At 41.3% G+C, this 15,563-nt stretch overlaps 1 protein-coding gene and 1 non-coding gene across 6 annotated transcripts in view; both read left to right on the forward strand.

Annotated features, from left to right (window-relative positions):
- Nucleotides 1–15,563, forward strand: part of ANK3 (ankyrin 3) — a 686,669-nt gene that overhangs the window by 577,118 nt on the left and 93,988 nt on the right. For 3 of the 5 annotated variants that reach the window (XM_036828063.1, XM_036828060.1, XM_036828061.1), the window contains 2 exons: nt 3,602–3,725; nt 8,867–8,969. In XM_036828063.1, the coding sequence (XP_036683958.1) occupies nt 3,602–3,725; nt 8,867–8,969 (227 nt within the window). Of the gene's footprint in view, nt 1–2,004; nt 2,126–3,601; nt 3,726–5,342; nt 5,355–8,866; nt 8,970–15,563 lie in introns of those variants that run through there. The other 2 variants (XM_036828058.1, XM_036828062.1) reach the window with 2 other exon arrangements.
- Nucleotides 9,268–9,340, forward strand: TRNAK-CUU. Its single transcript has one exon. It is a non-coding gene; the product is annotated as a tRNA-Lys (tRNA).

Below are 15,563 nucleotides of genomic sequence, written 5' to 3' on the forward strand. Positions count from 1 at the left end.
TACTCAGGAGAAGAAGAGGGGTAAAGATTCCATCAAGGGAGTACACCCTATGTAGTGGTTCAAAGTCTAAAGAGTTTCAGGAGTTCTAGGGACTGAAAGAATTATATGTAACAGAAGGGCAGGATGGGTGTGTAGGAGTGGCCGGAGAGACGCTGGCCAAGAAGTCATGAGGAAGGAACCTTTCTTTGCAGGTCTTGTTAGGAAGCTTGAATGAGCAAGCACCATTGAATCAGGCTTTGCTAAGTAGTTTGGATTTTTTTTTTTTTTTTTTTGGCCGTACCATGTGGCATGCGGGATCTTAGTTCCCTGACCAGGTATCAAACCCGTGCCCCCTGCAGTGGAAGCATGGAGTCTTAACCACTGGACGCCAGGGAAGTCCCAGTAGTTTGGATTTTAAGTGCGCTTGCGGAAAAAAGATTAACCTTCAGACATTTTCTCCGTGTTACCCATGACTTCCCCTTCCATTCTTTACGGAGCTGGAAATGATTCTTTTTATTATGTTTATATTATTATTGGGGGGAATATTTTTCCATATGTACCAGGCATTATAAACGGCTTCCCTTCTCTTTCTGGGTGTTTTCAGTGTTGATTATAGCCGGATCAAATTAAAGCACCAGGTGTCGTATCGTCTGAATATTAGACGAGTCATTATTTATGCATTGATCCAGGAACCACAAATCTGTACCCCACCTCCTCAGTTCTACAGATGCACATTTCTGTATATTTAGGTAACAGTCGAAGAGATAGATGCAATATATGCAAAAATGCTGCAGACCACTTCCTTCAAGATAATGTCAAAACCCTTGACCCTTTCTAGCCTGACGCTCCAGCCCTTCTGAGAAAAAGCAATTGAAATTGCCTCTCCCGTGTACCCAGATGGAGGACGCAGAAGTCCGGCTAGCTTTTTCCCTCCACTGCCAACAAAAACAGGGTGGAACAGCTGGGAAGGGAGGCCAGGAGCCCCAGAGAGAGGGAAGCGGTGGAACAGCGCGGTGACAGAAGCGCCTCCTTGGCTGCCTGCAGCCCCTCGCAGCCAAGACCTCCCCAGCCAACCCAGGCCCCTCCGCCTCTCCCCCTCTCCCCATCTCCAGGGACCCCCTCCAGGAGGGAGGCCCAGTTAGTGGCTTTGATCGTATCAAAGAGTTGAAAGAGCTTGTGCTGAAGTTAAAACAGAATATGCACTCCATTTTCCCGGCTTGTCTCACTTCTCCTTTCCTGCGGCTCTGGATCAAAAGCAGCGGTGATATGCTTGCTCTCCAGTGCTTCTCGGAGAGTTCTGAGGATCACGGCCGCTTCCCTCTGCCCCACAGTTTCCCAACCTCAACCGGAGGACAAGTCCGCCCTCCCTTCCTCCCTCCCTCCCTCTCTTTTTTTTTCCCCTCCTTCCACCTGACAGGGACCATAAATAACCCAGGCTCCTGGTGTTCCCAGCTGAGAACAAAGTTAAAGTTTGCCCGGAGCTCTCTGCCACTCCCTGCCTGGGCCACTTCTTTGTTTTCTTCTCCTGTTTTTCCTCTCTACCTGGGTTGGCCGTTTGTTCCTTCAGGTTGGAGAAGAGTCGCCTCCTAATTAAATGCAGCGGCTCGCTCGCCGGCTCTCCCTAGATTTCAGGCTGCCTCGGCTACCCGGTTAGGCACCGGGCATCGGTATCAAATTACCGAAAGCCTACACTGGAGCAGTCCTCATATTTACATACAAATAACTCAGGGGCTTGCATTTATGTCACCATTCGGTCCTGCTAGAGGCTTGCCAGAGGAGTTTTTAATCCAATCAGAAGGAGTTTTAAAAGGATGTCTGCGGAGTGATCAAAAAGGATCTTGATCTCAATGAAATGTAGCCAGATTTGGGGTCTGGTTTTTTGTTTTTTGTTTTATTTCATCTGAAATATTGAAAATCTTTGAACACTGATGGGCAGGAAAAGAGGTGTAATTCTTCAGTTGCTGGCGAGGAGACGAAGATGCTGAGAGGAACTTGGAGGAGGTGGTGAAGACAGTGGATCCAACCCAGGGATTGGTTTGTTTGGGCTGATTTGGAGGTAGAGTCTAAATCACTGCTTCAGGGATTCCTGGAAACATCAGGAAAACATTTGATCAGCCCAGCCTGGTGGAAATGGCTTTGCCACAGAGTAAGATCTTTCTTTAAGTCGTATTTGTTGTGTGCTGTTTTTGTTTTCTATGTAGTGAATGTGCAAATAGCCCAGCTGTAAATAGTTACTTAAAATAATCTCTTGGTACCGGGTAGCCGGGTAGCTATGGAAAGTTGATCTGTTTGGTTTTTACACTTGCGAAAACGGTAGTTGATATTGGATTTTTAGACTTGATTGGTAGCTTAAAAGCTGAACTCTTGTGGTTTCCCAAGTTTAAATGAATGCAAATTATAAACAGGGCTGAATGAAGGACGGGAAAATAGAGCTGGAGTGGGTGAAATCGCTTACCTTTGAGAAAACGTAGCATGTACTCCTCTGAAATCCTGCTTGGCCAGCCAAGCTTGTATCCAGTAGAACAAGAGTCATAAAAAGGAGATAGGGTTTGCCTGTTTGTGAAAGGAACTTTTCCACAGCCCGTGCTGCATTTTGAGAAGGATGGGAAATGTCCCAGAGGGCAAAAGGCATCTGGAAAACCTGCCCTGTCACCCCTGGAATGTGGTTTATTCCCGTGTGAGGTCATGTTATACGTGCGTAGCTAGTAAAAGTATTTTATGCAATTAACTCTTTGTATAGATGGTTCAAGAGCAATTTATATCATCCTTCTTTACAACTGCTGAAGCCCCCATTTGATCTCTATTGAAGGTAGAGCTGCTTTCCAAGCAGGGTTCAAGCCCTGGGGCAGCTAGACTGAGTTGTTAATTTGATAGATTTCGAAACAGTTCAAAATGGATGTGTTTCAAGGTTCCCCAGTTGAGCATGTGTAGTTCAGATTAAATAACTTGCTAGTTTTTTACATATCCCCAAATTGAAATCCTGGGTGTGAGAAGAACATTTAAAATAAAGTCGGTTCCCTTCCCACATATAATTTGCAGAACAGTAATGAAGAGGTGCCTCTTATTTTGCAATCCAGGTCCATTCAGACAAGCTGCCCTCATCGTGGTTGGGCCAGGAAAACTCCAGCTGACAGAAGAGATCAACCTTTCTAGTCAGCTGGGGCTTGAGGCAGGGAGGAAGGAGATACGGAAATGGTTTAAAATTGGTACCTAATGCCGGGAGCTCTTTCTGCTGCTTAAATTCACTATTTTTTTAAAAACATCTTTATTGGAGTATAATTGCTCTACAATGGTGTGTTAGTTTCTGCTTTATAACAAAGTGAATCAGCTGTACATATACATATATCCCCATATCTCCTCCCTCTTGCGTCTCCCTCCCTCCCTCCCTATCCCACGCCTCTAGGTGGTCACAATAATTTCACTATTGAAATGACGAACTAACCTCTACCTATACTTTTTCCTTCTAATGGCAGTTTCAAATATTATCCGGGGTGGGGGATGAGGGGAAGTGAACATGAGAAAAATGGGTGATGGGCCAATGACCGGAGGAGCAGTTTTCTTCCCAACAGACACATTTTCAAAAGGGAAGCTTCTGATTTGGGCTTGCTTTGTGCATCCACAGGTGAAGATGCAATGACAGGCGACACGGACAAGTATCTTGGGCCACAAGACCTTAAGGAATTGGGCGATGATTCTCTGCCCGCAGAGGGCTACATGGGCTTTAGTCTGGGGGCCCGTTCTGCCAGGTATTTTATCGTTGCTCTTTTCTCACAGTTAATTTAAAACAACCATGATGTGTCATAAACCGAAATCATTTTCATTTTTCACATTATCCCCAAGTTTGCTCTTTGGATAAGGATGTGAATTTGGTGAAATGTACACATGCTCTGCTGTCTTCTTTTGTGGTTTTTCAGTCCTTAATTTTACGCAATTGAATGTGTTGATCGTTTGTTCTTTTTTTCCCCACCTGGCAGTAGTGCTTCAAGCATAATAGCAAAAGAGCTCACTGGCAAAACAGGGAGAACCAATCTAGGTCACATGTTTTAAAATTAAGTTTTGTTCCACAGTGAAAGAAAGATCCTCTTTTCCAATAAGTAAGAAATATTGTGTTGATTGTTCACTATTCTCTCTTTGTGACTGAAAGAACAATTTATGATTGAGACTTAAAAGAGAGCATTCTTGGGAAAAAATTATGTATTGTTTATTGGAATTGTCTATCAACTGAGTATCTCTTTGAAAAGTATGCCATTAGTTTGTTTAGAAGGGACATGTTAAGAGTGAAACAGTGACTTAGCCAAAAGTCACAGGTAGAATGGTAGCAAATTCAGCTCTGAAAACTGAAGCTACAGCTTTTGTATGTGGAAAACTTTGGCTCCAGCCTGACACTGGTTGAAAGAAACAGAACCTTGTCCAGAATTTGGGGACTTCTTTTCCCTGGTTGGATTAACAGCATGTTTGCTGACAGTCAAGTTATTTTAAGCTAATAATTAAACCTTCTAAGCTAGCGCCCTGGGGACATTTTCCTATAGTTTAAGGATCTGTTGTTAAAAGTTTCATTGTCTAATAGTAAATGGTACTTCCCTCAAAGTAAACCTGGGAGTTTATTCTCAGTGTCCGGTGATGTGGCCAGTTTAGACACTGAATTGATTTTTCTTTGAGTTAATCTTTTTTGGTTTCATAGAATTTGGAGCCTCATGTAACTTATTAGAATTTTGGCTTTATATATATATTTATAAAAGGCCTTAAAATCTTATTGTAACAGGTGTCATTAATAAGAAGGGAAAAATAAGTTTTTAAAAACATGTCTTATTTCAGGTAATCAAAGATAACAAGTTACAACTGAAAATATTGCAGAATCTTAAGGGACCTCAAGGGAAAAGTCTATTTAGAGATTTACGAGCTTTTGTAATCCAATAACTAGCTGATTCTCTTCCTCGGATAATATATAAAAGCTACATTTCATGACTCAATCATTTGTATATGGGGAATTGTAGCAGCTGACCTCCAGTGAGAGTTGAAACCAGTATATTGTCTCTTATATATTTTTCACAAGACATTTCTGAGGCTTTCATACTTCTAGTTTGGATTGCACCATTATTATTTGTTGCTATTATATGTAACTCATTTTTTTACATTGGCAACTGATGTTATGCTCAGAGGCAAATTAAAAAAATCTATAAAGCCGATATGTTTTTTAAAGTACTGTTAGACTATTACCAAGTATAATATTCTGAGTGTAACATTTAATAAGGAATACATTAAATGTGTAACTCATTCAACCATAACATTTTTTTTTCTTTTTTCCCTGTCTGATTTTTTTGCTTTCTACTTCTTCTGTTTTGTCTAAAAATACTTAAAAATAGTCCCAAGATCAGGTAAGAAGATACGGCACCTTGACAGTCTTTCTCTGCCCTTCCTTGACTCATTTTCTCATCGTTATTTTCTTCAGCATTGTGCTGTGCTGTGCTGTGTTGCCATGTGCTTTTTCTTTTTTATTTCTCTGCTCAGCTTTAGAAAATCAGTTTTGTGATTTGAGAAAATAAGCAAGTAACTAAACATATGACAAGTAATGTTACTTATGCAAAGTTGACTGAATACGTGAGGAATTTATTTCCCTTAACAAAGTTGCATAGTGCATGAAATAACTGGAGAAATTGCACTGGGTTTGAAGGAAAAGTCTTGATTGGAAGGGCTGTTTGTTTGCTGGGTGCTGTTCTGAGTTGTGCTAGGTACTTTAGTATAACTTCAGAAATCTGAGGCATGTGTTTTTCTAATATTTCCTCTGTTTAACGCTTAGGGTATACTGATGGCTGCAAATAATATCGTTGACCTCAGTGAAAAACAATTTAATGCCTTCCAGACCCCCATGCAAATAATCTCTCATTTTAGTAGCTGAAAGTATCAATACTTCAATATATTAAGGATTCAGAGTGCAGCTTGATGCCTTTAATCGGCTCCATCTGCCTAATGTAAATTGGTCAGGAGTAGGAATTATGTCAAATGACATTATGTAAAATGAGGACATCTTTAGACTTTTCCATTGGTAGCTCCCAATTCTAGGCTCTGTTCTTTCGCTGGCACTCCTACGTAAGTTAAAAGAAAGAAAGGATGTTTTAAAAAAACAACACATCTTAGATATGTTTAAAAAGTAAAGTTAAAATGAATGTGTCATCATTAAAAATAACTTGTGTTTGTGCACATATACAATAAAACTGTTCTCACGTACCACCAATATTACCATATGCCGTGGGAACCAAAATTTAAAGAAATGAATATCTGATGCAGAGTGTAGAACTTCCTGTGCCTCTCAAATCACATGACTGGGGCAAAATGGAGTCTTGTTATAAGCACGTAGAAGTTGCACTATCTAATGGTCTAGCTGCCAGGCACATAGGATTATTTAAATTAAAATGAAATAAAATTAAATGCAGTTCTTCCGTCACACTAGCCGCACTTCAGGTGCTCAGTGTATTGGACAGTGCAGACTGAGTATGTGTCCATCATTCTGGTGGAAAAGAAAGTTCTGTTGGATAGCGTTGAGTTAGAAAGTAGAAAGAGAATTCCTGCTTTTCGGAAGCTTATATTGCATCTGAGAGAAGGGATAGGGCTAGAAACAGGAGTAACAAAAATTTGTAACAAAAACAGGAAAAGAAAAGAGTGATGGGTCATATATGATTGGGCACTGGAGGCCCAACGGTGCAAGAGGTCAGAGTCACATGGCTTACTGGGTAAGCTCTATGCAGGGATAATGCTCTTTTTTTTTTTTTTGCTTCTATATCCATTTTCTGATATTGTGTCCCTCTCATAATAGTCACTTAGTAAGTATTTGCTGAATACACCAAATAATGACTCTGTAGAATGATGGTTATTTTGGAGAAAGTAAGGCTCTCATCCTAGAAGCATGTACCTAGCCATTTGTGTAGATACTTAGAATTATGCCTGTCATTTGGGGGCCTCTGTATCTTGATATAAAAATCCCCACTTTTGGATACTCTTTGGTATATCTAAAATATATCCATATATGCCTTTAATATAGGCAGTGGGGGAAGAAATCATTTTGTGCAAGCACAGAATCATTCCTTAGTTACCTCTCCTTTGCTCTTTCCCCTGTCAAGCACAGACAAAGGCACGGCCAGGCCGAAGTCTGCCAGATTCTGCTGGTAAAGATTCGAGCAGCCACATTTAAATTCAGACAGTTTATTACTTCCTAGGCGGGGCTAACTTCCCGTGGCCCTTGTCCTCCACACCAGAAAGGATGACACCAAAACCAAAGGGGCTGTATGTCTACCACGCTAGCTGTGGGCTGCCCCATTGCTAAGGAGCCAATTCCAGAACGCTCTCTTCCAAGGAGGGCAGGGCAGGAAGCCTCAGACCTCTTTCAGAATGGGAGGCAATGAAAAGCTACCTCACGACAGCCTACCTGGTAAGGAGGCAAGTGGAAGATGGCCTCGGAGCAGCTTCTCACAAGCCTCCATCCTCTTTGTTCCTGAAGGATCACGAGGGGTCCGCCAAGGCTCAGATGAGCTGCCATTCCAGCCTGCCTGTGTGCCCTTTGTGGATATATGCAGGGTTACCAGGGTCCCTGACTCTATTGGTCTCTTTTTTTTTAAATTGAGATATAATTGACATATAACATAATGTTAGTTTCAGGTATATAACATAATGATTCAATATACATATATATTGCAAAACTATCATCACAATAAGTCCAGTTAACATTCATCACCATGCATAATTACACATTTTTTTTTTTTTATTATGATGAGAACTTTTAAGATTTACCCTCGGGAATTCCCTGGCAGTCCAGTGGTTGAGACTCCGCACTTCCACTGCAGGGGGCACGGGTTCGATCCCTGGTCGGGGAACTAAGATCCCACATGCTGCGTGGCACGGCCAAAAAAATAAAATCTCTCTTAGCAACTTTCAAACATACAAAACAGTATTATAAATGATGGCCAGCATGCTGTACATTAAATCCTCAGGACTTATAACTGGAAGTCATATAAAATAAAATGTGATTTGAGAAAATGAAAATAAGCAAGTAACTAAATGTGAAGTATTCACATTTTATAACTGAAAGTTTATACGTTTTGACCACCATCACCCATTTTGCCCATCCTCCAGGCATTCTTGGTATTTAGTTTAGAGGTCAAGGTGGTGAGTGGCACTTCAGGACGTCAGGAGTCCTGCATTCTGGGAAGTTCAAAGGCTGTGTAGAGGATTTGAGAGGGGCTAGAAAGGAGAAGAGAAGAAGCAAAGAAAAAAAGTGTACAGTAAGGAAAGACAAGATAACCATACGTGGAATTTGAATTTTTCCAGGCCAGAAAGATGGCAAAGAAGATAATGTAAGGTGTATTCATAACCCTCCTTCCTTCTTCATGTTTTCCATGAGAAGCAACTATAAACCAGAGCTCTCGATAGGTTAAATCCACATCTAGTTCCCAAAGCCTTATTAACGTATACATTTACAGCACCGTAATTCCATTCAGTAGTGCGAGATAGACAAATAGGGACCAGAAAGGGAGGAGACTCTAAAAGAAGGTCTTAACCGAGAAAAATCTCTCTAGTTATCAAATTATCTGCAGTCATCTGGAGTCATGTTGGTTTGACTGTCATAGTAAAATATCAAAGTTTTCACACATTTCACCTTCTCAAAGATGGAACACCAACTCGCCTAATTTTAAACAAAACCTGATCATGAGGTGGTCTAAGCTTAAGAAATTTCCTAAAGTATAAGGGATTTTATTTTTGGTGATGTCTTTTCAAGAACGACTTTTCTTGATGTTTTTGGCCATCTTGCCTGTTCTTAAAGTTGCATGCATTAACGTTCTTTTATCCATCTCATCGTCACCTCCCACTCTTGAATGGTTAACTGTAACAACAACAGCCTCCGCTCCTTCAGTTCGGATAGGTCTTACACCTTGAACAGAAGCTCCTTCGCGCGGGACAGCATGACGATCGAAGAACTCCTGGTGCCATCCAAAGAGCAGGTATGCGTTCTCTGTCAAATCTTCTTCCGTCGTTAAACTTTCATTTGTACGATGGAATCACGTTCTTTGTTGCATGACAAAAACTCTGTTTCTGCATGTTTGGTTTTGCATTTGTAAGTCTTCCTGTACTGCCAGTGAAAGAAAAAATCAATTGTACCATAAATCGAAATATCCCTCTCTTCTGCATATCAATCTCATCCCACAAAGAGGAACTTAGAAAAGTTCTAGGAAAGGCATGGATACCTTTCTCATTTCTTGGCCAAATCTTGCAGTTTTTAAAAAAGAGAGTTAAGGGAATTCCCTGGCGGTCCAGTGGTTAGGACTCCGCACTCTTACTGCTGAGGACCTAGGTTCAATCCCTGGCCAGGGAACTAAGGTCCCACAAGCCGTGCAGCGAGGCCAAAAATAAATAAATAAAATAAATAAATGCATAAATAAGTAAATAAAAGAGAGGTAATAATAATTGGTAGCTAAAGTTGCTGACATTATCCAAATGAAGGTTAGGTTTTGCTCAACAAACTATGTATGCATGTTGGAATTTGCTGAAATTGTTTTTAGCAAGTTAAAGATTAGATTGGTCATGTTTTTGGTCCCTTAGCTTCAAAGCTGCCTGGGATGGGCCTTCTCAAGGCGTGCCAGTATTTTGCTTTCTACTAGAACCTCTGCTAGGTTCATTTGGTGTTTATGCAATTTCTTCTTTCCCTTAACTGTGGTTGAATAGATACTGGTTTATTACAGGAAGTCTCAGTAACAGAGTCCTGCTGTATAGGGGCTCAGGATGGGTCATTATTCCAGATACACACAATACCTGATGTTAAATGTGCACAGTCAGGAGCTGGTGATGGATGAAACTGGACCATAAAACTAATTTTGAAGGTGGCCTGTAATACTTAAACAATGTAAATGGTGAAATTATGCTGGACTTACTGATTCACTACATAATGAAGGTAAATTGGGGCAGATGAATAAGTGACAGACACTTATCATCACCAAGTTAGAGATTAAGCTGCGGGTCGTCACACCTTGAGGGTTCCCATCTGTCTGGAGATGCTGACTTCCAGACACACAGATGTACGTTGTACTTCACAAGGACCCACAATACATATTTTAATGCTTTATACTCTCTGGAACATTCTTAGCAAGCAGGTCTTACAGAGCTGACTGCAGTGACTCTTCAGTGTTTGGTCAAAAAAACACCCTTTGTAGAATGATTATAGGTACATGCCATGGTTTAAATGGGCGTTAGCACCAGAGAAAGCACTTATCTCAAATAATGAAGCTAAGTTCTTGGGTGTAAAGTGTTGCCCAGGTATTGGTTGAGATTTTCTGAAGAACTCTCCGCTTGGTTGGCTGTGGTCATTATCCTAGTTGGGTGATCGTGATCTCTTTATGTTCCCAATTGAAATGAGATGTTAGTGGATATATTGCTAACACTTACAAGTGTAGAAATACGTGAAATTCTCTGTGCTCTAAGGGAACCCCACAAAACTTACAAAATTGCAAGTGAAAGGAGATTCCTTGAACATTTTGCTATTATGTGATGGAGTAGCAAATTGTCAGCTGACCCTAATTATGGTTTATATTTCTGAATATATACTTGTTTGGGGGGCAAGGGCCTGAAATGGAGGCCGCCACCACCATTATCACCGTGACCTCACCTCCACTGCCACCATCACCTGCACCGCCATCTCCACCATTTTTACCACCATAGTTACACAGCCTCTCAATTTCTGCACATCAACCTTAAAGTAAAATATAAATGCTTGCGATGCTACAAGGCTACAAACAGGCTTCTGAGTGTTCTCACACCGTTACCTGTTAGCTACTGCCGAGACCTACTTACACAGGTAGAATGGCGGGGCAACATTTACTCAGAATGAAGGATTCGTGAAAAGAAATGAAGGCTAGAGAGAACGTTTGAGGTAAAGCTGATGTTCTTTTGTATAGTTTGTTCCTGCTCCAATTTCAAAAATACCTCTGTGGACACCGCAAACCCTCTGTAGGCCAGTCAGAAGAAAGGAGAGCTTAGGACACCTTGAAAGCTTTACAGATAAATCTTAAGTTGATAACTACAGAAGCAGGAAGCTGCGTTCTTTAATGGCCACAGAGAATCCGTGGTCTGACAGGCATTTCTCGTGGAACGAGCACGTTTAATGAGCACATCACATGACTCCATGATAAATTCACCAGAGACTTGGAAAAAAAGATATGAATATCATAAAGACATTTTAGGGACAGTTGGGGGCATTTGAAAATGTACAAGTTATACTGTTAGGAAATTACTGTTCATTTTCCGAACAGTGATAATAGTATTGAAGCTCTACAGGGAGTATCCCTCTTCCAGGGGTAGGCATGCTGACGTTTTCAGGAGTGAAGTAATCTTTGTCAGCTATTTATTTTCAGATGGTTCAGCCAAAAGTATATGCATGGAGTGAGAGAAAAAAATCAAATATGGCCAAATGTTAATTGTTGAATCTAGGTTGAGTGTATATGAATATTCCTCATACAGCTTTTTCAACTTTTTTATTTTGTATAAAATTAAATTAAATTAAAATAAAAAAAACTTGGAGGAAAGGGGAAAACAAATTCTGAAAGAGGTGTATTAACTTATTTCATCCCATGTCTCATTTATCATAGAAGAGAGGGAAAAGGCTAATTCCTCAAAAGAGAGGCTTTAAGAGGGAAGAGTCTAGTTACACAGGGCGTGACTCATGAGAAGCATTTACTTCAGAAGTGCGTTTAAACACTTTATGTTAGAATTAAGTGACAAAAAATTATTAGTTGATGTCTATCATGTCTCAAAATCTGCATGGATAAATTTCAAAACGGAGTTTGTCCGCAGTATTGATTTTGTCTGAAAGCATGCAAGTAATCTGAAATATTTAGAATTCCTAAATTTAGCAATGATATATGACTTACTGTCCAATTTAAAACTGCCTTGTCATTGCCCAGTTAAAGTTGCTTTGACAAGAAAAGGTGAAAAATGAATAAAAATTAACTTATCATGAGTTGTTTTTTTTTTTTTTAACAAGAGTAGAGTTCACCCATACAAAGCATAGTTGCCTCTTTATTATTCTGCTGCTGATTAATCCGTTTGCACATTAACCACAGTTAAAGTACAGTTGAGATCCAGGGTGGTTAGGCCTGCCACCCCCATGTTCCTAAGAACCTGTGCTGGTTTGAAGGCCGGTGTGGAGGCCAGAGGTGTGGAGGCCAGAGCTGGGGAGTAAGGCTGAGAGAAGGAAGCCCATCCCCATTCCTTGCTGGGCCTTAGTCATGATTAGTTTGTAAACTACTTAATTCCCCCATGGATATCAAGAGTTGACTTGTTTGTACTGGGATATTGGATTATCCATGAACTCTGTTTTCCTTTACCTTCCCTTTACCTTGTAATCCAGAATCACCTGTAGATATGCTTCTGAAATTGTGTATGTAAATGAATCATGTCTTGCATTTGTCAGAAGGTTTTATTCTTTAAGGCAGTAACACTCGGCCCCGATTTCTCCCCAGAGTCACCCGGAGAACCTTTAAGGACATGACTGTTCAGTTCCTCCTTCCGGGGCCCTGGGGGGCCTTGTCTTGCGATTTTTAAATGCGCCCAGAGTTGAAAGCCTCTGATTCCTAATCAGAGTTCTTAGTTGAGGGCACACACTGGAATCACCAAGTGGCTCTTCGGAGATTAAAATGTGTACCGAATTGGAGTCTCCCCGGCTGGGTTCTTGGGCACGTGTGTTTTTCAGAGTTCCACGGATGATACCGGGATGCACCTCTAGTTAGGAAGCACTGCCTGAAAGCAACTATGGCCGGGATCTTTTCGTATATTGGTCAGTCAACATCTAATGTATTTGTTTTATAAGCTGAGATTTGTGTGTGTCAGGATGTCTTAGAGTAACATCCGTTGCTCTAAGAAACATTCCTTTCCCAATAGGAGGTAATAAGGAACAGGGTTTACTCGCAACTGAAGCCTGGTTGTCGAGGATGAGTATAATAGACAGGTTCTTTCATTTCTTCTGACACAACTATTGAAAGCAACTGGCTGGTATGGCTCTTGTAATTGCCGTGTTATGAATCCAGGTCAGCCGGTCCCCATGACATAAATGGAATACTGTTCATTAGATGCCATGGCATCAGGAGATAAGGTGGTGATGCTTGCGGTGATGGTGTTGAAAACAGCTCCTACTATGTGCCAGGCACTATTCTAAGTGTTTTAGAATTAGTACCGAATAGTTTAGAATGAACTCATTTACATTGCACAAAAACCCCTATGAGATCATTTCTCTGCTCCATTAAAAAGATGAAGAAACTGAGGTACAGACAGCTGAAGTAACTCACCCCAGGGGACACAGCTGGTAAGTGGCAGAATCACTGGCCATATGGCTCTAGGTTGCCTCCTTTTTTAAAAAAATTTTATTGAAGTATAGTTGCTTTACAATGTTGTGTTAATGTCTTCTGTACAGCAGCGTGACTCAGTTATACATGTATGTTTTCACACCACTCCACTCTCTGTCTGCATCATTCAGTGTGAGAAGGGAGCCAGCGGAGAACTTCACACTCTGCCCTCCAGGATCTCAGACTTGTTAGTATTCTTAACATGGGGCGGTGCCATCCTCTGTATCCCTTTTTTTAGCATGAAAGATTATATTTAGACACATGTTCTTCATTATGCTTGTTTCTAATTCTAAGTTCTTATTGAATGTGCTTTAAAAGGAACTGACAACAGTTACAGCTTATATTCAGCAGCAAGTTATGAAAATTATGGAGAAAATTATTATACTAAAAATTATGGCATAGAAGCCATCTTTAAAGGAATGGAAATAGTTGACCTTTACATAGATATGAAGTAGAAGGTGTAATAGTGCTCTAAAAATACTGTGCAGGCTACCCAGTTAATTACACTTCCCTTGAATGACCCCACAAGTCATTGGGATGTGTACTGTGGGCAGAAACATTTAATTCAGTATGATTTCTGGCAGTTATTCAAAGATGGGAGAAGAGCAGAAATCACTTAGGGACATGGGTTTTCACCTGCAGACACCCATCCCACTTTCTTTAGGTGGCAGTGACAGGATCTGATGCTCAAACCCCTATACCCACTCTTTTCTCAGTCAGTGTAGTTTAGAAGGGGCTGAATCCCTCCCTCTTCTCTTCCCCAAGGATGGGCCTCAAATCTGGCCGTTCAGAGGATTCCTTGTCCTGGGTTATAGTGATTACATTGAGATGAAATATAAAATCTCAGCCAGTCTAATGAGATTTTGTCTAGCCTTCAGGGTTGCTAAGCTGTAAAGGTGATGTAAACCCAAAGCTCCTGGGGATGTAGCATGAAGACGAAGAATTCCTACCATCTTTTGAGCTGCAGCTGGATGCAGCCATGCCTGAAGTTGCACCACCCGGACTTTCCCACTATATAAACCAGTACATTAATCTCAACCTGCCCCCACCCCTGGGGTGTCTTAAGCCAGTTTAATTTGGGCTTCTGTCCTCACTAATATGCTTGCTCTTGGTGGTGGTCAAACCTGGCCTGAACAACCACCTATCAAGGGCGACGCAGAAAGTCTTCTAGAACCTCAAAGTACAGTTCAACCTTGAGATTCTGTTAGTTTATGCTTTCTCTCTAGGAATAAGTCTTATTTTAACTAAATAAGAAGAAAATGAGGGAACTCCCTGGCAGTCCAGTGGTTAGAACTCCACGCTTCCACTGCTGGGCTCCCGGGTTTGATCCCTGGTGAGGGAAATAAGATCCCGCAAGCTGTGTGTCACAGCTCAAAAAAAAAAAAAGAATAAAGAAAAATAATATTAAAAAAAAAGAGAGCTGGGATTTAATAGCTAGCAACCTGGGTGTTTCCCAGCAAAAATGTCTAGAAAGGCATTCTTTACCAGTTGATCACTAAGGAATGAGGCTCTTCCATTGCCTTTCAGTTCTGTTGACATACATGCCATGTGTCTACAAAAAGAGAGAAACGGGGCAGCGGCGGGGCCCTGCCCCTCTCTCGTTAGGTTGCTTTCATCTTGCAGACTTCCCTTTGCAGGACAGATCCGCCCACGTGGTTTGTGCCTAAGGGGACTAGTCGCGGGGCTTCCAAGGGTGACCAGTTTGGAAGGTGTAACTAAACTAGTGTGTAAACAGTTGCACTGGCTGTTGGGTAACAGTGGAGATCATTCTGGAGCCAGTAGTGGAGGCCTCTTGATAGCCTCTGTGTACCTGGAAGCGGCTGTTACATCGTCCACCCCCTAACTCTTCGCATTTATCTCCCAGTCTAGGATTCCAGATCCTTTGGGTTGGACTTGGTCTTTTGGCAGGCTAAGGATGATCTCATGTATATTTAGTTACATATTGTGCTGTGTACTAATACTTGGTATATTAGCAAGGAATGTGCAAATTGGAGAGTTCTTTGGGAGAAATTCATGTTTATTTTTTCAAGACCCGCCCTTTCCCATGATCTCAGTAATAGAAAAGGAGAAGAATGAACAACCCAAAAAGCTGGTTACGCTAATAATCCTTCCTCCCGTCCCTGCCCACCCTGTTCCACCCCTGCCCGCCCCCTTCCCCCTCCATTGGCAGATTAACTTTCCTATTTCTTTCCTTGAAGCTAATTT

This window comes from Balaenoptera musculus, chromosome 16 (assembly GCF_009873245.2).
Source record: "Balaenoptera musculus isolate JJ_BM4_2016_0621 chromosome 16, mBalMus1.pri.v3, whole genome shotgun sequence".
Lineage (NCBI taxonomy): Eukaryota > Metazoa > Chordata > Mammalia > Artiodactyla > Balaenopteridae > Balaenoptera > Balaenoptera musculus.